General features: G+C 36.7%; 2 protein-coding genes across 2 annotated transcripts; both read right to left on the reverse strand.

The window, feature by feature from the left end:
* Positions 1 to 1,164: 1,164 nt before the first annotated feature.
* Positions 1,165 to 10,977, reverse strand: aip (AHR interacting HSP90 co-chaperone). Its single transcript, XM_042485165.2, has 7 exons — positions 10,828 to 10,977; positions 8,381 to 8,563; positions 8,115 to 8,303; positions 6,470 to 6,646; positions 6,189 to 6,330; positions 3,196 to 3,425; positions 1,165 to 2,329 (listed from the first exon to the last, which is right to left on the reverse strand). Exons 1-7 carry the CDS (start codon positions 10,924 to 10,926, stop codon positions 2,324 to 2,326), a joined length of 1,026 nt encoding a protein of 341 aa, XP_042341099.2. The 5' UTR covers positions 10,927 to 10,977; the 3' UTR covers positions 1,165 to 2,323.
* A 4,864-nt stretch (positions 10,978 to 15,841) lies between these two features.
* Positions 15,842 to 21,968, reverse strand: tmem134 (transmembrane protein 134). The gene is made up of 8 exons (XM_042485473.2): positions 21,750 to 21,968; positions 21,025 to 21,281; positions 20,407 to 20,474; positions 20,231 to 20,317; positions 20,034 to 20,110; positions 17,952 to 17,996; positions 16,302 to 16,355; positions 15,842 to 16,217 (listed from the first exon to the last, which is right to left on the reverse strand). Exons 2-8 carry the CDS (start codon positions 21,235 to 21,237, stop codon positions 16,135 to 16,137), a joined length of 627 nt encoding a protein of 208 aa, XP_042341407.1. The 5' UTR covers positions 21,238 to 21,281; positions 21,750 to 21,968; the 3' UTR covers positions 15,842 to 16,134.
* Positions 21,969 to 23,303: the final 1,335 nt, after the last annotated feature.

The raw sequence follows: 23,303 nt of genomic DNA on the forward strand, positions 1-23,303 counted from the left end.
TGAAGTGATTTTGGACGACATACTAGGACTTTTTTTAACCATATATCATACTGTGTGGTATCATACTCTGATATTTTTGATGACATACTACACTACTTGTTTGCTATTTGTGACTTTACACTATACTATGACATTTTTGACAACAAACTACACTGAGCTCTTTGTGACATTTTGACATCATACTAAAGTATGACTTTCTCGTGACGTTTTTGACGACATACAATAGTATGACCTTTTTTAACGACATACAACAAAACAATATTTTTGAAGACATAGTATGCTATGACCTTTTTGTGTCATTTTTAATGGCATACTATACTATGTTTTTGTGACATTTTTGATGACATAGTATCCTATGACCTTTGTGTGACATTTTTTTAAGGACATACACCTTTTTTGAAGATATACTATATTAGATATACTATATACTATACTTGATATACGCTTCTTAAGGTCATACAATATGATTAAACTTTTGTGACTTTTTTGATGACGTACTATACTATGACATTTTTTTAAAGACATGCTGTACTTTGGGCTTTTTTGGGACATTTTCAGACAACATAGTATAAAATTATGTTTTTGTGACATTTTTGAAGATACATACTATGACTTTTTTTAAGGTCAAACTATATGATGACATTTTTGACAGTCAACTACACTATGATGTGACATTTTTGAAGACATACAATACAATGTTTCTGTGACATTTTTGACAACATACAATATTAGGACATTTTTGTGACACTTTAGACAATGTAATATACTATGACCTTTTTGACAGTGCACTACATATGATGTTTTTGTGAGCGACGTACAAATGGATGGACAGGAAAACAAGAAAACATAATGCCTCTCGGCTCTGCTATTGCTGGCGCAGAAGCATAAAATCACTGACACGGCATGGAGAGTTTCAGTTTCAAGATTTCCTAAAAGTATCATTTCATTTGATATATGTGTCTAACAGCCCTGGAGTAACCTCAACGTACAAAAAGTATGAAATTTACTGTAATGTATTTAAATAATTGCACATTTTGGTACACTTTGGAATGTCAATAAATTTCAGGCAAAAAGAATGGCTTTTAGGGTGTTTACTGCTGTTGAATGTCAAAACTGTACAAATTTGACTGAAATGAGTGTGCGGGTTAAAGAAAATGCAAAACCGAGGATATACACACATTTATTTTCAGTTACATAATCACAACCTCAACAGCATCTCACTTCAGGCAGGTTAATGACCTGCTGCTTCACATGAAGAGTGATGAGTGGCTCTTACTAAGCGAGGTGAAGGAGATCGTGAGGGCTTTGCTGAGTACATCGCTTGACAAAAACAACATAATGTTGTATTTCTTACATATGTGAAATAAGTACATAGGAGAAAGCAAATATAACACAAGTCCATGTGTGTTTTCTAATGATTGTCACAGACGGCTCGGTTTCCCAGTCGCATCTACCAGGAGATAATGGACTCCTGCTTATTCCAGTGCTTCCGCTGTGACCAAGGTAGAAGGGGGGCTCTTGTGGTGCAAGGCAGAGGTGTGTATACGAGTACATTATGTCCCATTGTGCAAAAAAAAAAAAAGTATTCCTTGGTTTTCAGAGAGGAGAGCATTTCTATCTGGAATGCATTGGGCCAAATAATTTAAGGATTATCCAACAGTTCTGTATATTTTACAGAAAGCAAGACAACATAAACTGCTGAGGCTACATGTTTCTAATACTGTGGCGACTTGCTGTTTGTTATATAGGTTGCCATACAATGACTTTCCACCAACAGCTGATGAATTCATCATTAAATCAAAAAAAAGAAGCAAAATCTCTCTGCAACAAATCCTGTGAGAAATGTTGCTAAAGGTAACGTAGCTCATTACTGTGAGCAAGTAATTGACCAACAAGCTGTGAGTTTCCTAAGATCGAAAACCATGAGATATTGATGCCGTTGGCCGATACATACCTTACAGGATGGTTTCTGTGGGATCTTACACTTTCATTAAAGTCAAGCCGATAATGTCAGCAGCATGTCCTAATCAAAGAGTGAGACTGACCTTTAGAGAGAGGGAGTTTAGAGGAGGCAGGAATGAGTCACACCTCAGTTATATATATGTGACTTTGTGTGTTGGAGCTGACAGTGTGAGTGTGAGAGAGTGTGTGTGTGTGTGTGTGTGTGTGTGTGTGTGTGTGTGTGTGTGTGTGTGTATGTTTCTGCGGGTACCATAGAGGGCAGAGGGTGGCAGGATAAAAAACTACAACACCAGCAGCATCTACTGTTTCTCCTCCATCTTGAAATTCACAGGCATCCTCTTATTCCGAACCGCTGTGAGATTCAACCCTGTGAGGAGGAAGAGCAGATACTTCTGTAAGTTTCTAATTCATTATGTTCTAACAAAAAACAGGGGCCATGCACATTTTATCCAGTAACTTTCCATGACTTTTTCATGACTTTGAAGCAAATTTTAAAGACCATACATTCTCTGAAACGACCAATCAGTTCTTTTTCATTACTCATAATAGTTCTTTAAAATCAAATTTATTATTTTTTGAAAAATTATGAAATCAGAGCACAAGTAGATTACTAAGGGACTGTTTGTTATTTATGAGGGACAGGGTGGTGCATAAAGGGGGCAGCCTGTCAGATAATTTTTTAAGCGTATTTTTTATTTTGGCTTTCGGGAAGGGATATACAACTGTAAATGGCAATATTCTGGATATATTTTACCACCATGTTTTCCTTTTAACATTTTGGAGATTTTCTTCTTTTATCTTTAAAAATTTTCTAAGGACCCCCCCCCCAGGAAAAACCTCAGTGATTTTTATAGACAAAATGTTGGCTTCTTTTTTGGTGAGGTTTTTTTTTTTTTTCTAAAAAAATTGTGATTTGTAATTGTTTAAATAAAACATGCATTTGGAAGGCATGTTTAAATCACTACAACACTACAGCCAGTAACATTTGATTTTTTTTTTTATAAATGTCCAGTGGTGCTTAACACATCATGTGTTATTATACAGAATTGTGAAACAAAGTTCCATGACTTTTCCAAAAATTTCAAGGTATATTTAATTTTCCAAAACTTTTCCAGGCCTGGAAATTGATATTTGCAAATTCCATGACTTTTCCAGGTTTTTCATGACCCCCCAAACCCTGAAATAAGCTTAAATAGTTGCAATTAAAAGGAAAAAAACTCAGAGTGGACTGACCGTAGTGGCAGTGGCTGGTGGTGCATTGTAGTTGAAAAGGCCTTTGTAACGACCCTTTTCCTCCTTCTCTTTGATGCGGATCCTCTCCTCCATGGCCTTCAGCTCCTTGGCAACAGACGGTCCCAGAGAGGGGTCCAGTTCCAACACCTTGTTGAAGTCCGCCCGTGCCTCGACCTCGTTCCACACTGCAGCGTGGGCCTTAGCCCGCTTGTAGAAGGCCTTCACGTTGTCTGTCAGCACGGGGACAAAATACATCAATACAAATTCTCCATATGCACTTAAATGCAAGTTGGGCTCAACAAACATGCTTATGCACAACTTAACATGGCCAACAAACCACTGCACTTACAGAAAGGGCTCAGACAACAAGCTGTGACACCATAGTTTATGAAATTTAAAGAAGGATCTAGGACAGTGTTTTCTTTTGATAGCACACCTGTCATGCAGATATCTAGGGCTGCACCTAAGGATTATTTTTTTTATCAATTAATCTATCGATTTTTTTTTTTAAATGATCTAACTATTATTTTTTTATTACTCAATAAATATAACAAAAAATTACTGAAAATAACATTTTGAAACTTGTCATACACTTCAGGGCATTATTCCTTAACAAAAAACAGCCCAGTCTTAACTGGTAATCTCTGTTTTACAGTCTGATAAAAAGTCTCTCCAAAATAAAATCAATGCAAGAGCTTGTTCCACTCAAGTAAAAGGAATGTAGTGCAATCTACATTTAACAATCGAACAGCAAAATAAATAAAACAATGTAAAATTCAGGTCACTTTTAGGAGAAGTAACAAAACAGCTACTCTTTGTTACAGCAACAAAACCTCAAATCCAGCAGTCCAACAAAACATCTTACAGTAAAATTAATGCAATTTCAATAACACTATAACTTTTCTAACAGAAATCATTGTAACTAGTATATTCTTTCTGCATCAAATTAGACCAGCTTTAACTGGGCCTTAAGGCATATCGCTGCCTACTGATATGAGTGCTGTATTTTCATATTTATAAGCACAAATTCCTCTCATTTATGAAGTTATACAAGCTCCTGCACAGCCGACAACCCCATCCTGTACAACAACCACATCCTGTTTCAAAATAAAATGCATTGTATCAGCAACTGATGGCATTCTGTCCACAGAGACACAGACAGGTAGCTTTTGTTTTGAAAGGGAAGCAAGGAAGTTGAGGTAAAAGAAACATCTTTGTATTTCCTCATCTCTGTGACAGAAAGAGACTTTAAACTGCAGTATAAAGTGGTATCTGTGGTATCGTGCTATATCAAGTTTTTTTTGATCGGTTTTCAAACACGTAAAAATTCAAATATTCTCTGCCTTTCAGTGCAAGGAGTGGAGTCGTCCCGCTCGTCAAATCGATCAACAAATCGAGCGAGATGCAGAGTTTTACACAAAAAGATAAAGATGTGGTAGGAACACTGGGATAATGTGGAATACAGACACAAGGTTGACATTAGCCAGTCATTAGTCAGTTTTCATTACGATGAAGGTCGCCCCATTGTTCAAATACTTCTCAGCATGCATGCAACGAGTTGTGTGAAGGGGGCCACAGGGGAGGTAACAGGAGCTTACTTTGGGTGTGTTTTCTCGTTAATTACATTTGATTGCCAGGTTCCCCACGCAGCCCTGTGCCGCAGACCCACCAAGCTGCTTTGCTGAGGTGTTTTTGAAGCAGCTGCACCTGTAGCGACGTGTGTTGGTGTAATTGGGGCCTAACACTGCAGGTGTTGCAAGTCTATTGGCCACACACAAAGTTTAGCCACTATATTACAGACCACCTGTGTGGAAGACTCAGAAACCCTGATAAAACCTTGTTGTTTTATGTGGAAAAAATGATATTAGAAACATAAGCTGCGAGGATGGATAAAGTAAGTAAATTTAATTAATAAAATAATCCACCAGATTTGGAACAGTTGGTTTATCTACACTTGTAAAGAACATGTATGTCATGGCAGTCTAGAGTTTCCAATTATTTCCACAACCGCTATTTTTCTGAGATGGAATAATTGGAGATAGGGCTGGGCTTTAAAATGTAAAGTGTCTTTAAGTTTCCCGAAAAGCGCTCTATAAATAAAATGTATTGCTATTATTATCATTAAATAAAAATGCAACATCTTCAGGCTGTATCACACTATATATCTTGATATTTTTAAATGTCCTTTAAACTAATGTTTACCACTAAAATACAAAATACTGAATGAAATTAATTAAATTAAGTAGCTACTGTCATATAATATAGTTGAATACACCACTGTTATAATAACATTTAATAAAATACGGTTTTAAGGAAGTAACTTAACAGTGAAATTTAAAAAAGTACTCTTCTAATTAAATAAATCAAAGCAGGACCCATGGTGCTTTTATTTTGAAGGACCTGGCTGAACAGTTGGATGTTTAGCAAAAAAGTAAAGAGACATGTGATATTGTTATTGATGTTTTTGTTTTGACCCAGCACATTTGGTCACATTTTCAGAAAAGCCAAAATAAACTGATAAAAGTGTGTGTGTGTGTGTGTGTGTGTGTGTGTGTGTGTGTGTGTGTGTGTGTGTGAAGAGGTCATATGCACTCTAGTCATTCCATCACAGAAAAATAAGACTTATAGCAAATATCGGAAACTAAAGACTGCTGTGTGACATATGTACATGTTCTTTACAAGGATATGTTAACTTTTGACAACAACCATATGCAATAATAGAGGCAGATCTCTAATGCTGCTCTATTTATTTTTGCATAATGGAAACTAAATTACGTTAAAAATATGGTTGTTAGTCATGGCACACTTGACAGTTTTTCAATTTAAGCTGTGCATTTAACTACTGAAGTATAATTATTGTCATCTAAATCACAATTACAAGAGTACACTTTTTTTAAAAAATCTATACTAATCCCAAATAGACTGCTCCCTCTTTGAAATGACAAATAAATACAAACTGAAGCAGCAACAGAATTCTTTCTTTTCTGCCGTACCTTCATACTTGAAGACTAGGGACGAGCAGTGTTCGATGACTTCGTAGTACTGGCCCTGGAGCAGCTTGCACTGGCAGTAGTTGAGGAGCAGTGGTGTGACCATATGGTCCAACTTCACCCATGCTTCATCTCCAGGGTGCTCCTGAAAGGGAGACAAAGTCCCAAAGAGGAGTTGGAAAATTCATTTTAATACAAATTCAAGTGTTCATACTAAAGAAAATAGATACTTAAAAAAAAACTGGACCGGATCTGTATGCTCTTGTATTCATCTGTGTTTTAACCTTCATCTGTAGATTTTTGAGGCAGGCGATGCCATTGTAATATTTCTCTGTGGCTTCCTGAATTCGACCCTGCTTGAAAAGCACGTTGCCTTCCTCGTGGATCTGAGGCACAAGCTGGAGTTTCTCTTCGTCGGTCATAGCCCACACATCGAGCTGGAAGGATCCTGGAGGCAAAACCTGAGCAAAGAAAGAGACTAAGGATCAGCAGCAGCTGAAGCTCACACTGCAGGAGAGTTAAACTGTAGCTGTGCTTCGCTCTTTGTGGTGAATACATATAACATTTAGATTTTTTTAGATGCATCCACAATATAATGCAATTCATGGAAATTCCCTTACAATGAATCCCCTCTTAGGGGGCATTATGGATTTTTATTTGGCTTGGACTGTGCTATACAGGTTATCAGCTGTCTGTCAGATTGGACTGCATTATATAAAGATGCATTTCCAAAATGGTGTCACTCTCATGTACGTCAATAGAGAACCCCACGAATGAGTCCTAAAACCCAGAAATCTGTTAGAATTTCAGCACCTCAGGTTCCCTCCTCTCCAAGTCAGTGGGCTTTTTTAACCGTTTTTTGGGTACAAGCCTGAACCCTTGTTCTACAACATAAGAAACATTAGTAAATACCCCACTGTGAGCTTTGGTTATTAACAAGTGGCAAAATGAGATTACAGACGGTCATCATGCTGAACACGGCTTTACAGCCTCGCAGTGGTGGCGGCGTGACTGTAGTGTAGTTTGTTTACAGCCTGATCAGCTTTTGACTTCTGGAAATTGTATCTAGGCTTCAAAAATCATGAAAGTGCTGTTCATTTGTGAAGATTATCTTGCTGAACAAAACATGTAAGCATCACAAACATTTGTTTCCAATGGAAAAATCCTAAATGTTTTTTGAAGAGGAAACCAGGACGATGTTAGCATCCTAGCTGGCCAATAGAAAAGCATTATCCCTTGGGCACTCTGTATCAGAAACACCTTCAGTACTACAATTGACATTGACACACAAAGTTTGTTTTTGCGTATTTGTATATTAACAGAAAATTAGGTTTGTCTCTCAGTTCACACATTTTGCCTTACTGCACCACCTTTGTTGTTTTTGGACAGTTTTTGGACAGTCTTTATAAACGTGCCTGTCTGAACAGCCCACATACCATCATATGTTAAAGTAAAAGCAACTTCCTAGTACCAAGGTGTCAGTGTGAAATGTCATCCTATGACAATATCATATTTAAAAAACTCTAGTTTTATAATCATTGCATATTTTGATGTATATGTTGCTTTGAGGTGTAGGGCAGATATCAAGGCACTATTATTGCAAATTTGAACTAAATCAAAACGATAGGTAAAAAACTACATATGAACAAGCATGTATTTATTAGTCATTTTTTAAAACGTAGTCTAAAAAATGACTAATTAATCTATCTTGTACCTTATTTCTCAGAGTGGTTTTATTTGGCACTTTTTGCCTATAGAGTAACGAGTGAGTCATTATATTAACAATATCATGATTTTTAGCTGTATTTTGCGGTAAAAAAAAGAAATATGTTTTGACCGTCGATTTTATGAAGGGGACATATCAAAATTATAGGGGAAAAAAACAAAACAGGGGTGTTTATTTTGATTTGGGGTATTTGAAAAACTCACCTCCAGCAGCTCGATGGTAAACACAAGAGGCTGTGGACTGGCCTGAAGCTGATCCAGGTCCTTGTGTCCTAGAGAGTGGTGGGAGTGGATCTGGGCGATGCCGCAGCAATGCCTCTGTCCTTCCAGGGGGTCTTTACCGGCACTGATGTTTCTCAGGGACTGAGACACGAGCGGGTACAGTGCTGTGTGCTGAGAGGGGAACACAAAAGGTCAATGGCAAAGAAAAAACAAGACAGCCAATGACTCCTCAGTAGCCGCTCACTCACCTTAGTGTCACAGGCAAATTCTGCAACTTCGCCTTGTTTCATGGTGGTGACCACCCTCTCCCACGCAGCTAGTTTAAACTTCTTGCCCAAGATGAGCTCCATGGGTTTGCTGTGGCCACCCATGGTTCTGGAGTCATCCAGCACTGTGCCATCCAACAGGCTGGTGCGGTAATGGAAAACCACCTAGTAAAAACAGAGAGGACAAACACTTGAAACACTGAACACTGCAAACAGTTCAATTGTGTATCTATTTTAAAAGTTTATATTTTCACAGTTTCAGTAATACTGTTCAAAGTATATTGTTTGAAATTTCATTAAAACTCTGTTTCTGCTGTTCACATCATCTTACCACTTCCAGTAAAAAAAAAAAAAAACGCTCATAGACAGTGCCCAAAAAATGAGCATAACTCCTGAAGTGAAGAAGCTAGAAATGTCTAAAGCCAAACTTGTGTGTACAATGTTCTTAATTCAGCTTTTCTTCCTTTAAAATGGTTCATAGTTGGGGTTTTTTCTAATGAAATATGACAAAATTCAAGTTCTAATTATCTCTTCTTTTTTTTAGTTTTATGGACAAATGTTTCATATTATAGTGCACAGAAGTTTTTTTATTGAGTGACATGTACAATGGCTGGCTGTGTTGAGTCCTTTGGATGTGAAACCTCGACGATTGTGTAAATAATGACAATTTCATCGAGTAAAATACAAAGATATAAAAAAACAGATATTATAATGACAGGTCTGAAAGTGTTAAATTGTTGTGTAATAGCTGTATTAAGTAAACATGACATCTTATTTACTAAAAACAAGAGCAATCTGTGCTTTTCTGACAGGCCTGGGGGTTAGTCCAGAGAGGAGGTCTGACCCTGAACTCTGAGTGTTCGGTTCTAGAATGGCTGATCTCAATTAGTTCAATAAACTCTGAGTATGTTCATCCTGGGCTCAACACGCGCACAACCTCAATAAAAAGTCATAACCACTGGAGCCTTCATTCACCATGGCAACCGCTGAAAAAAAGAAACCTAGCTACTTTACCCCATTGGAACTAGAGGTCCTCATGCTGCCTACGGCAAATATGAGCCCATATTTAGAAAGAAAAGTAACATCATGAGAGAAAATCGCTGCCTGTGTCATTTGTGTCAAGGTGTAAGTTTGAATGCATGTGTCTACTGACTTAACATTAACTGCACTTTATCAAAATCATTGCGTCGTGGATGAATAAATTCTGATTTTCATTTAGGTGCAATCCCACAGGGGGAAAACGCATTTGGAAGCAACTGAAAATGAAATATAAAAACATCATTCATAAAGGAAAGGCATATTTCACTCAGCCATGATTGTAGGCTGACCTCACTTTAGTTTTATTCATATTTGATGTTTAACAAAGTAAATATTCATTCAGTGGCTATTTTAACATGTAGTCATTAAAACCCCAAATGTAAAACCCCCCCATGCAAATGTGGGGATGACACTTTTATTTCGCTACATGATATGTGATTATTGATTTTGTTTACTGTCTTTTATTGTATGATAGCATTTTAGCTTTTTGGATGCTTTTTTAAATTTAATTTATTATTGGAGTTTTGTTTTATTTCATTGTTTTAATAAATTAATTTTATAATTTAAAAGTAGAAAGGTAGATTAAAAGTAGACTCAATGGAGACATTGATTTGTAGACTAATTGTTGACAATTCAATAAAATACCAATTATAAAAAAAATTGACATTTTATTTTTAATCAGCCAACTGTGCGATTATAACAAATATTCATCGAGGAATGAGAGCACATCCAATCGAGATCTGAAAATCCTCTCCCTGTCGGATTGCAAAAATACGGACAATCCGTATCTGACAGCTTTCTTCAGGTGGGAGGACACAGGTAGAAACTCGGTGTTTCTTACAGAAAACCTGCCAGCGAGCAGATTATGTTCACAGAGTCAGTTAACATGGTGAGTGACTCAAGAGTTTGTCTTAACTCTCTTTCTGAAACGTAGTTCCCCTGGTCTCAGGGTTAACATACTCACGAGTCTTCACATAACCTGCTTTCTGGGACACCCCCCTCTCCGTCATAATTTAACCAATCACAACAGCAGAAAAATGATTGACGTGCTTCACAAACCAATCACCTTGCGTAAACACACGGCATCCTGTCCCGCCCCTAGATTTCTATCAGATGAAAAAAATAAAGCAAAAAGATGTAACACGGCTAAAAAAATAACGCCAAACCTAAATAATCTAACGTTTCATCACCAACAATACAGCAACAGTCACAAAGCTTGTCAGCGGCGTTCGTATATTCGCGTAATTCGTTTGCTGTTAACATTAACCGAGCTGACAGTCTAGTGTATTAGCTAGTGATAGCATTAGCTAACGTGCTTCGTCGCGTTTGTTTCAACTGATTCAGAGGACTGGAGTCAACTGGTACCGGCAATAAACACACTGTAGTTTTACCTTGGTTCCATTGGGAAAGGTCGATAGCTCTCCTTTACCAGGACTGATCAATTTCTTTCTTATTCCTTCCTCGAAAAGCTTGCGTGCCTCCTCCTCCATTCTTAACCGAGTCTCAGTTCACGAATGATGACGATGTTTGCCGAAGTCAGTCGTCTATTGAGGAGTCGCTGTAGGCCTCAGAGCGCCCTCCAGACGCAGGTTGCGGAACTGTTATTACAGGAAACGCGGTGGACTGCGCTGTTTTGTTTTTTTTTAAATAATAGATACAAAATATAAAATACTTATCTTATAAAAAGATGCATAACGAATTAAATCTCAACCATAGACTGTATATCAAGATGATCTATGCTCTCAGTTCATTGCAAATACAACATATTAGTCAGTTATCACAGTACTTAAGATTTTTTACTTGTACTTACCTAAGGGACTGCTCGTTATTTATGAGGGTAGGGGCTGGTGCAAAAAGGGTAAGGCATGTTGATATTTTTTTAAATATTGGAGAAACTTGTTTTTATTTCGTCTCGGGGGAGGGGCATATAACTTTAAACAGCTGTTTCTTTGAATTTATTTTACAGACAAAACACCAAATTAACACCATATATCACAGCCAAAAACTGTAAAAACAGAGGTTATCAATGGATTTTCACATTTCCGCCAGCCAATGAAGAAAGTATGTAGGACAAACACTTCCATCAGAAATATACATAACCAAATCCAAGCCTAAAATAGTGATATTTCATTTTTTTTAAAATGGCTTTATTCTACATGTCTCATTTTAAATCCATAAACATACACACTGGCTAACCAGCATGCATAACAAGGCTTTTTGTCATCTTCAAGGAAAAATATTTGTGGCTTCAGAGAGTGTAAAATACAGTCCCTTCAGTAATGTAATTTCATTTAATGCTACTACAATATATTATAGAGGGAATTATTATTCTGGCTAACAGCTGTAGTGATTTAACTTTGCATATTCCATTTTTACAAACAAAATCCACGCTGATCTGCTAAAATACTGTGCACAATTATTTCAGTCTATCTCAACCAGCTGCAGTATTGATTTGCATGATGTAAACAATGCACTCTAGGAGGTTACTATATTGTTAATTATTAGACCAAATGAAGGATAATTACTGGCAGAAAAATGGTTGCATTTAGGGAGAATGATAAACATTGAGTGGGTGTGAGAAGTCAGTCAGTTACAGCCTTAACACCTACACTGTTCTAAAAGTTGGCAAAATAAGAGCAAACTGCGTCATCATCATAAATGCATCATAGATGTGTGGGAGCTACTGTATAATGTCTAAAATTGGTAGCCCATGTAACTTTAATTCAGAGTTTTTACAGAGATGAGGGAATAACTAGTGTTTCTATGGATTCTCTATCTTGAAGGAATAGAAGGAATAGACTTTTTTCCTGCAAAAATAGATAGATAGATAGATATACTTTATTGATCTCAAAACTGAGAAATTGGGGTGTAGCAGCGCCATGCAGTAAGAACAAGAGAATAAAGAGCACACATTATTAATAGAATATAAGGAATACGCTTTTAAAAAAAACTAAGAAACTATACATATATACATATATACATGTGTAAAGTGCGGAACAGTATCTGAATAAATAAAAATAACGTCAGCAGTGTAGAGTGACATGGAGCTAAGACCAGAGTTTAAAGAGCAGACAGAGGTGAGTTATTGTACAGGTGGATGGCTTGTGGCAGGAAAGATTTCCTGTATCTGTCCTTTCAACAGCGAAGCTGAATCAGTCTGTTGGAGAAGGTGCTCCACTGTCGCTCCAGTGTGTGGTGGAGGAGGTGCTCAGCATTGTTCATGATGGCGAGCAGTTTTTTAAGTGTCCTCCTCTCCACCACAGTCTCCACGGTCTCCAGCCTAAAACCCACCACAGAGCCAGCTTTCTTAATGATTTTATTAAGTCTGTTGGTGTCACTGGCTCTGATGCTGCTACCCCAACAAACAGCAGCGAAGAAGATGGCACTGGAGACAACAGACTGGTAGAAGATCTCCAACATCTTGCTGCACACGTTGAAGGATCGTAGCTTCCTCAGGAAGTAGAGTCTGCTCATCCCCTTCTTGTACACAGCGTCAGTGTTAGATTTCCAGTCCAGTCTGTTATTGATCACTACACCCAGATATTTGTAGGCCTCCACCTCCTCCACAGTCTCCCCCCGGATCTGTAAAGGTTGTGACGACGTCCTCTTCTTCCTGAAGTCGATCACCATCTCTCTGGTCTTGTTAACATTCAGCCTCAGGTGATTATGTTCAGACCACTCCACAAAGTTGTCCACCAGAGACCTGTACTCCCCCTCCTCTCCTTCTCTTATACACCCAACAACCACCGAGTCATCAGAAAATTTCTCAAAAAATAAAATGTTTACCTTGGGTTCAAGCTGAAGGTACAAACAATGGTAAAATATGAATGACTAATTTCTTTGGGCTTTCCATGTTTTAGGCAATGTTTTTTCAAATATATATATATATATATATATATATATATATATATATATATATATATATATATATATATATATATATATATTATTGCTGATGTGTCAGCTAAAAGCTTGTTAAAAGTGCTGCCCAAATAAGTTATTTATTTTGGCCTTGAAAAGCAAAGCCAAGATTTTTCAGTAAAAAGTTATGCTAATTATCTGTTGAAAGCTTCACATTTGTTTGATTTAATAATAGGAAAATTTCAGCAAATGCAAAAAAAAAAAAAAAATAGAAAAAAGATCACCATTTACAACATAAAAACTGGATATAAAAACTGGATAAATAAATAAATAAAGAAAGAAGAAAGACTGACACTTAAAATGTAAGTAAAAACTGGATAGTGTTTTAGAGACATGACTGTATAGAATATTAGTAATATGAGTCTCAGAGTAAGGCTGCACGAGAAACGTCTGCAGTATAACTGAAAGGGTTTCATCAAAAGGTCTGAACAAAAATAAATATGTGAGTGAGTTTTGTGTCCCGATTTTGAATTAAAGGAATACAATCTCTTGTGTCAAGGATTTGAGCTCCATATTTTCATAAATATGATTTTATACTAATTTATTCTAAAGCCGAGGTGCCAGGCACCAACACACACACACACACGCCCACACACACTGGACATACCTAGTGAAAAAATTATTGGGGGACTTTATTACTGTCTTTAAGAGGCTGTGGTGGGCTCATTTTAAGCTAGCACAAAGGAAGTACTGCTGACAATGACTCTTCAAAGTCCAGATGCTGATAATAATCTGGAGATTTTGGATTATAATCAGGAGTATTTCCTTATTGCTAAATCCAACTGCAAAGTATAATAATTTGATAAATTTGTCCGCAGCAGGCATAATACACGGCAGGCAGCGTCTGTGTGATGAAGTTGATCCAAAGTAAAGTGATATGGTTTTTTGACCAAAAAAAACCAAACAAACAAATATTCTTACTTGCCTTCTCACAAATCTGCAACTCAATAAACTCTGAAAATGTACAACTTATTTTCTGAAATATTTGTGACTTTACAAACTTAGAAAATATCCCACTTTTTTTCCAAGGCAAATCTGTGACATTAATTTAAAATTCAAGATGGTTAATTGTCATTCCAAAATATGAGGTTTGTGAGAGGGAATGAAATTAAGTACTGAGGTTCTGCTAAATCAACAATAAAATAGGACACTAAAATATAAAACCAGCTGAAAGGACAAATAAATACAATGAAATAAAACAATAGTCTAAGATGACTAAAACAATAGTCTAGGATTAGCAAGAATACAATCAGTACAAACTTAACAATGCAAATGCGTTAATAAATATAAGTGTAAATGTTTAAGTATTATTGCACAAAAAGAGTCTGTGGTGTGTGGCTGTTATTGCACATTAAAAAATCTCAGATATATAGAGTTTTTTTTCTTAGAATATTACCTTCCGTCTTGTCAATATACTTTGTATATTGTTTTTAACATGTGGAGATACGTAACACATTACCATATGGTTGCTGCGGGATTCAAAATGCTAACTGTATCTGCACATCAGACAATTAGTAATATTTACCAAAAACCAGTATATGATTCCTTAACTGTCATACTGTCAGCTTTTAGCAAGCCTATATAGCATGAGCAAATTCCTGACAATCAGTTATTGTTTTTGATTTTCAGTGGAAACATCTGGCCACCACTATGAAAATCTCCTCAGAGGCACCACTGGTAAGTGATTAGAGAACCAGCAGCTACAACAAACAGCTTTTGGCAGTAGTCTGGTGCATGTTTGTTTCTGATTGCCTGGATGGTGTGCAGCAAAATGGTTATATTAATCGCTGTTTTGAAGTAGCCACTGATTTACTATTAAAACCCCTGTAACCACTCTCTGTAAAGTCAATCCAAATAAAGACCCCAAATAACGAGTAATTGGTGAAGGCACTAATTTGTTTGAAAAGAGCATACGCAGGATAAGAAATGGTTGTGATTATGGTAAAAGCAAGCTTAGCAGCTCAAAAGGTGAGCGTGACATTAAGTTTGTTGTACTTTTAAGCAGTTACACACAAACCTAATCACAGATTGTTTAAATTCATTCAACATTCTCTATAAACATAAAAAAATTAAATGTAAATAAACATTACATTACATTTTCATCTAAAAAAAGGATTGTAATCTCAGTCCTCAAAAACATTTTCTGAATGTTGTTTACAAAAACGCTCTTCCTTTGTTCTCTTGTAACATAGTGGGAACGTTTTATAGAAGAACATTCTATGATCTGTCACCTCTCAACATCACCAAAGCATCCTCTGAATGTTGCAGCTAAAATGTTACGTCTCAGTCAGCATTAAACCTTAATTGAACATTATTTTAAATGATAAACATCTTTGAAACATTCTTTGAACATTACATTAAAATGCTTTCTTTAAAACATTACTGCAATTTGTAGGTAATGTTAGCCAGTCTGAGTCCTCTCCCCAGGCTACAGCCATATAGCACTTTGCCACTGTTTGGAAAAACTACCTCAACAGACAAATCTTAAAATATACAAAAAAAGTTTTATTGTAATTTCACAGTCATTATTCACACAACATGGAAAACACAGGCAAGACCAATCTCCTTCTTTCTGGTGCACACACACAGCGTCGTCAGTTCATGTAGTGGAAAGGCAGTGGAGGCACTGAGTGGCTGAATTAGTAGTGGTCATCACAATGACAAGAAAAAACAACAAATTTGACAATACATTTTTTGAGTTAAAAGTGACAAAATATAAATTCATTTTACGATGGCACACAAAGAGATGTAGTGGAAATGTAGTGTCTCATGAAATGTCATTTTTCAAAATAAGGTAGGTAGAACAGTTTGAAGCCTCTTTTTCCGCTGACCGCACAGCTGATGTAAATCACATGGTACACTGGAGGAAGTACAGGGAATGATGTTAATACCAAATAAACGTGAGAGTAAAAGAAGAGTGCAAGCAAACAGAGGATCAGTTTACCTCCAGGGATGAAGAGAAGAAACCCAGGTACAAAGAAAATAGCACTCGAAACACCTGAAAGGACAAATTCATTTGTTCAAGCATTTATCAGTGCAACCACACATTCAGAGAGCTCAACATTTTGGGATATGTGCTTATTTGCTTTCTCCCTAGGAGCTGACTGAGAAGATCAATACTTCTGCCGTGTGTGTGATAAATAACGAGTGGCAGCCATGAGACTGTTAGCTTAACTTAGCACAAAGAAGACCGAGGAAATAGCCTGGCTCCGTGCAAAGGTTTTACAATTACCCTAATTAATATTTTAAATTTTGTCTACAAAACAGTTTGTCTGAGGAGTACAACTTCACATATGTGGGCTTCACAAAAAGGTGCCTTTTGGATTCAAGGACAAAAATGACCAAAAAAGGAGGGAGAGTTTAGACATGTTAATGTCAATAAGTTAGAACCAAAACACTCCAAGCCACACTGTTTTGAAAAAAAAAATGCCTGCGCATTTCAACTCATGCTCTTCAACAGGGCATGTACCTTTGTACATATTTTTTTCTCATTTTTATATCTCTCTCTGTCTCGCAAAACATTGAATTTACTAGTTCTGCAAGGTTAACAATCACAGTGTCTCAACAAATAAATCACTAATGGAGAGATGTCGACCCCAACTGCTGGAAAAGCAGGCAAAAATATATGCATTCTTTAGACGCAGGTGAACATGAAACTAGCATCAGTGGTGACAAGACTCACCACGGGATCCTCGATCCTTCTCCTGCCTCTACAAGACTGGACTTAATAAATAATATAATGATAATGATGCAATACACAGAAAGTGAATGTGGAATTATGTACGTTTTCGCTTTTGGTTGGTAGGAGCTACAGGATCATCCTTATCCAGCCCCCACTCCCACCCCCCCGAACCAGTAAATCTAGGAGAAACGCTGAATCATGCGCTCCTAACTTTGGTACAAACTACAACTTTACTGTCTAGGGTTTTCATTGGCAACTGGAAAGTAATATTACTTGTATAGTTTGTTGTTACAGTACACATAAAACTGTCGCAGTATGAACACTTCATGCCCAACAGCCCCACAGGTTTTTGTTTTCCAGCTCTGTAGTAAAAGCAGAGCTATGAGCAGGACAGATCCATGCTGGATTGAGAAACACTGCTCTTTATCATCAAAAGGACTTTGGCCTTGAAAGACTGGTGCTTCTTCACCTCTGTGTGTGTGTGTGTGTGTGTGTGTGTGTGTGTGTGTGTGTGTGTGATGGTGTACAGACAAAATTACACACACAGCTGCCGAGCTTTCTTTGTGGGCCGCCAGACAACACATTCAAAGACTCTAGTCACAACAGTTTCACCAAGAAGATGAAACACATTTTTTCTTTGTTCCATTTTGTAATTGGTAGTTCAATTTGTTTTAAAATTGTTTCATTTGATTTGTTTGTGAGTATTGTGAGTTTGTATTTGGGTTTCAGCTGTCACTGTGTTCCTGATCTGTTCATTTGTTGGCAGTTTCTTTTATGTGGAGTTTGTATATCGCTGCTCTCCTGCCTTTATACAACTATCTACAGGTTTCTTTCATCTGGTTTAACAGATTCAATGTGTCATTTACCAACATCAAAACCATCAAGGTTCACTCGATGGCTTCTTTTCCTTACCTGCATTTGGATTCAGCTGTATGACGACACCCGTGAAAATGAGAGCTAAAAGAAAACAATACAAAAGTACACCAGTAAGGTGGGCTGACAACCTAGAGCATAAATATATATTCTGTGTATCTAGGACCTTTTTCCCCATCAGCTTTGATAACTGGCAAAAATCTGCCATAGAGAGAGGATAAACAAGGGGACAAAGTTCAGTGTGCCAAGCATGTCAGTGGCTGACACAACACTGAACAAACCATCTGGTCTGAGCTTTTCACAGCACGTTAAAATGATGTTCAAATAATGGAGCAGGTGTGCCTTTTCATATGAAGCTCTCTTTTGTCGTGCTAAAGTTTCTGTGCTGGCTGAAAATTATTTTTTGTCATTTAAATGTCATTTTATCTACTTTATCAAAGACTAAAGGTTGATACATTTAATTCCTGTGCTATCTACATTTCATTTTTTCGTTTTTTAAAGATGGGTTATATGGGGTACTTATCATTATTCAGTATATTATACATGTCAGTGTATTAAATATGTCAGATGTCAGTCGGCATGTACCAAGTTTGGAGAAGCAGGCTGGAGTCCAACACAGACACTAAAGCAATGTGCTGCTGTGAATGGGGGCCGGCAACAAATCATGTTTTAGCCACCTAAAAATAGTTCCACCAAAAAAAAAAAAAAACTCTATCAGTTGAATGTACACTGGGGGAGACCGATATTGGTTTTTCAGGACTGATATCAATACTGATTTGTACTTAATGAGACTGATAACCGATTTTACAACAAATATGCATTTACAATAAACATGAAAATCTTTCTGTCAATATTTAGAATTTGGAATATAACAAACTCCAACACAAAAATTCGTTTAAATGTCTTAAACAAATGTTTAATAAAAACTAAGCCTTTCAGTATTAAATACAGCGAGTTCCCAACAACTTTTTGAATAAAGTTCAGTGAAAATGTAAATAAAAAAACCTAAATAAAAAAATTAGCTCCCTGAGGTTTTACAATTTAAAAGTTCTTCCCATGCTGCCAATTTCTTTGCACTTTTTCATTAATTAATTTTATCAGCAATCGTTTAAATAAAACGTGGATACAGATAATCGGTAAAATGCCAAATATTGGCCCCGATAATCGACCAGGCCTATAATCTGTCGAGCTCTAGTGTACACTATCGGAGAGTATTTTCACTGCCTTACCTATCCTTCACACAGTGTGTTTGGACAGGGAAGTAGCTGCTTCAGTTTCCCATCTATGCTTGTGATGTTAAATCACTGTTTTTCTCTATGGAGTCTGGCTTTGAAGAGAGTGATATAACGGCTTCATATTCCCATGGAAACAGCTGTCTGACATTAAGGTAACGCAGTAAAAATTCTCTCAAAATACATTTTAGTGCTGACTCCCATCTGCAGCAGTAGATTGCTGTGCTTCCATGTCAGACTGACAGACATCAACAGTAGGTAGTACACTGAGTATTAGTAAGTACCTCAGGCAAATCTAGAAAAAAAAATCTGAACTATCCCTTTAAAGAGCCATTATGGTCATACATTTATCCTCAGGTAATCGTGGGGTTAAACCAAGGAAAATATGATAAAAACAGGAGCAGAAGACAAAAATAAAATGAATGTAATACTATTTTAGGTAAGACTTTAAGACAGAAAAAAATATATATGGTTGGATATTTTGTATTTAATGAGTTATAAACTCCTTTAATATATCGTCTGACTCAAATTTGTAAGTTATCAATAAGTTATATTTACTGGAATGAAATGTACAAAAGCAGTTAACCCCTTGAAATCTGAGCAAATTGTCTTGTTTATTTTTCTTCAATTTTTTTCAATCATGGGAAGGTGGCAATGAGAAATTACTAAAAACTTTGCTAGAAAATGACCTGAAATCAAGTTTTGTTTTTTTTTTAAAAGGAAAAAAAAGAAAGTTAAAAATGGCATTAATTATGTATATATCGAATTAACTAATATTTATGTTAACAAATATAATTTTATTTCATTATTTTTTTCTTATGTTTTAGTAACTCCAGTATTACTATGTCATATAAATGATTAAAATACAACATAAAAAAAAACAACTTACCAACTCCAGTGATGAGGAGAAGGAATGAAGCGAGAACAACTCTTCTGTTTTTCTTCACCAGCGGATGAGACACCCACCTGTTTTGAACAGTTTTTTAAGTAACTGTGTTTATTGTTGTGAGTGTGATGCCTGTCTGTGTGTGTGTGTGTGTGTGTGTGTGTGTGTGTGTGTGTGTGTGTGTGTGTGTTTGAACTGACCCGCAGCAGTGTGCAGAAAGATGTGTGACAGAGCTCAAGGTGCTGAAGGACCACTGGGAGCTGCAGTAAGACAGAGTGGCAGGGTCGCTGTGGAGAGAACACAAACACACTTTATCTCCCACTCAAAGCTCAATGCAGGCAAAGTCACATCACGAGCTCGACCCTGTAGGACCCACCTGATTTTGAAGAAGTTATTGAAAGAGGAGTTGCCATTGCTTCCCAAGGCATCTTCATTTTCCAGATTCTAACAACAGCAGCATGTGATAAAGAAGGTTCAGTCTCAAGTTAACAACTTATTATAATAATATAATAACTCGCAAAAGCAGACATAGAAATATAGAAGGCCATACAACAAAAGAAAGGCAAACAGTCCTAGTGAGCACAAGCAAGACGAAACGCGGGAAGAGTTAGGATAAGATGAAAACAAAAGGACAAATAATGCAAGATGTAGGACGCATAACGTCAGTATAAAATTATTCAAAAAACTAGACCAAAACCGACAAAAGCAAAAGAGCAACAAAAAAACAAAAACTTAAATCAACAAATAAATTGTGAATAAGATAGGTAAAACAAATAAAGAGAAACACAATTTAATAAGACGAATAAAAAGACAACATCACATAAAAGCAAGTCTATAAAAAATGGGTTTTAAGAAATGATTTAAAATAAGTCACTGATTCTGTGAGCCTTATCTTCTCAGGCAGGTTATTTCAAATTCGAGGGCCCTGATATACACATCTATACACTTTCTACACACAGTGGGAGAGTGTGTGTGTGTGTGTGTGTGTGTGTACCTGATACTTCAGGTTACTGTGATCAGGGGAGCCTGCAGCATCATGCGAGGGATGAGTTTGAGGTTTAGAGAAAGAAAGAGGACCAAATGTCATCTCTCCTCCTTCTCTGTCCTTGTCTCTGCCCTTCCATCCGTCTGTCTCTCCATCAGACACAGCTCCCTCCTCATCTCCCTCCAACACAAAGGCATCATCGATACTAAACTGCGTTGCCATGGTGACTGCCTCTTACACCGTGTGGTCGTGTAGACTGATGCTCACTGTGGGTTCAGAATAAAGATCAGCGTTACTCAAAGCTTTGAGAAATATTTTATGATTTATTTCAGCAGGAACATTCATTGCCTCCAGTGCAAGGACAACAGTGCTAGAGCTGTGCGGCTATAAAGTTTACTTTATGAACTTTTATTTACATTTAGGGTGTATTTCATGCTACTGTCAACTTGAGTATTTCTCTTTAAACATTTAAAGTACGCGTGCGCATTCCTCTACGCATTAAAAAAATAGTCCGTAGCTCCTTATTATCTCCCTATGTAATTAACTTCACCACTTTGTACAAAGTTAAACAGCGAAAATAACAGTTCGCCATGAAGTCAGAAACTAGCTTCAGTGCTGCCTCGACGCGGACTGAACCAAAGTTAGCGGCTAACGTTAACTGTGGTTGTTGTTGGTCGCTGCCATTGTTTGTGCTCTTTCCGCTACTCGGTCAGATGACCAGGAGGAAAACTTACTGTCTCAAGTTAATCTTTTCTTCTCCGGGGAGGCTCAACTCCACTCCACACGGTGAACACACGGGTCACATACTTGTATAATGTGCACTAATGCTCTATGAAGCCGTCCTGCCGCCCTTGCTTTGGTTCTTGAGCAAGAAAAAGGGTTTTGTAAAAGTTTCGAGTGTCTTCCTTTTCTGTTTAGCACCCGGCTCTCGATTGCTTACGTCTGATAACGCCCAAAGATCTCTCCGGGAGCCAGCCAACTTAATCGAGTGTCGGTTTGTCGATCGACACTCGATTCGATTTCAGTAGTAGAGAAAATACAAACACTTATATATATATATATATATATATATATATATATATATATATATATATATATATATATATATAGAGAGAGAGAGAGAGAGAGAGAGAGATTTGACGGATGGTTGTGTTTGGGAAATTTCAGAAAATAGTGACATTTTCACAGTTCTCATTTTGTCCAGACAATAGTCCAAACCTCAGAATTATTTTTAAATTAAGTTAATCAATTTAAATTAATTAAAATGATTAAAACAGGCTAATTAAAAGGAAGTGCAACAAAAACACAAATGTGACAAGCTGGAACCATGAACAAACAATGATCACAATAGTTGCCATTATTATTATTATTATTATTATTATTATTATTATAAATCAGTTGGCTAATTGATTAATCAACTCATTGTCTCAGCTCTGATTGACAGCTAAGTTCAGTGTTAAGTGTTAATAGCCATCAAAACAACTGTTAGGCTGTGACGTTATTGCTGAATATTAGCAGTATATAGCAGTAGCAGTGTACTTGTCTATTAAGTGAATACTATGAATCAGCTAAATAAATGTATGGATCAAACTCATCCACTTTATATGCTGTTGTTATAGTTTGGATTATTTTAGAGTTTAAACATTTTGAATTAGTTTGCTTATGGTATGAGGAGTCTTAAGGGGTAAAATCAACATAAAACAGCCCAAAGTAACATGAGTTTAAACCTTAAATTGGTGAGAATGGGGATGGGAATGCGGATGGCTTTTATGTTGGTTGGTATTATAAAGGCTTTATTAAGATCTTTTAAAACCGAATTTACAGTTTTTATTTTGATAGAAATTATAGAGCAAATATTTCCCTCTTAGATGTTTAAAGTTGCCCAAAATGTTGAAGGAAAGTGACTGACTGCTGTAACTGGGGGTAGCTACCAGAAAAAAGTATTCTCCTCTTCTTGTTTTGGTTTTGCAGTGGTTGATGAACTTAATGCTGTAAAATGCGCCCAGCAGATCATGCTCAGGAGCAGACGGAATTGCATAGTGAGAGCGAGGCTTAAAGGAAACCAATCTAAATGCTAATTATTCTATAGTTATTAAATTGTGCAATAAATATTTAATTCCTAATGATAACTTAAAGAAAAAACTTTTTTAATTTCCACTCTAACAAATATACTTAATTTAATTGGGTAAAGTACCTGCAGCTGGGCATCATGACCCGGCTGATTCTCACTGACGTAATAAATAAAAAACTGCATTTAATAATATACTAATTAACTTAATGAATCCACT

Source organism: Plectropomus leopardus, chromosome 3 (genome assembly GCF_026936395.1).
Source record: "Plectropomus leopardus strain MGB_pleo_1.0 chromosome 3, ASM2693639v1, whole genome shotgun sequence".
Lineage (NCBI taxonomy): Eukaryota > Metazoa > Chordata > Actinopteri > Perciformes > Serranidae > Plectropomus > Plectropomus leopardus.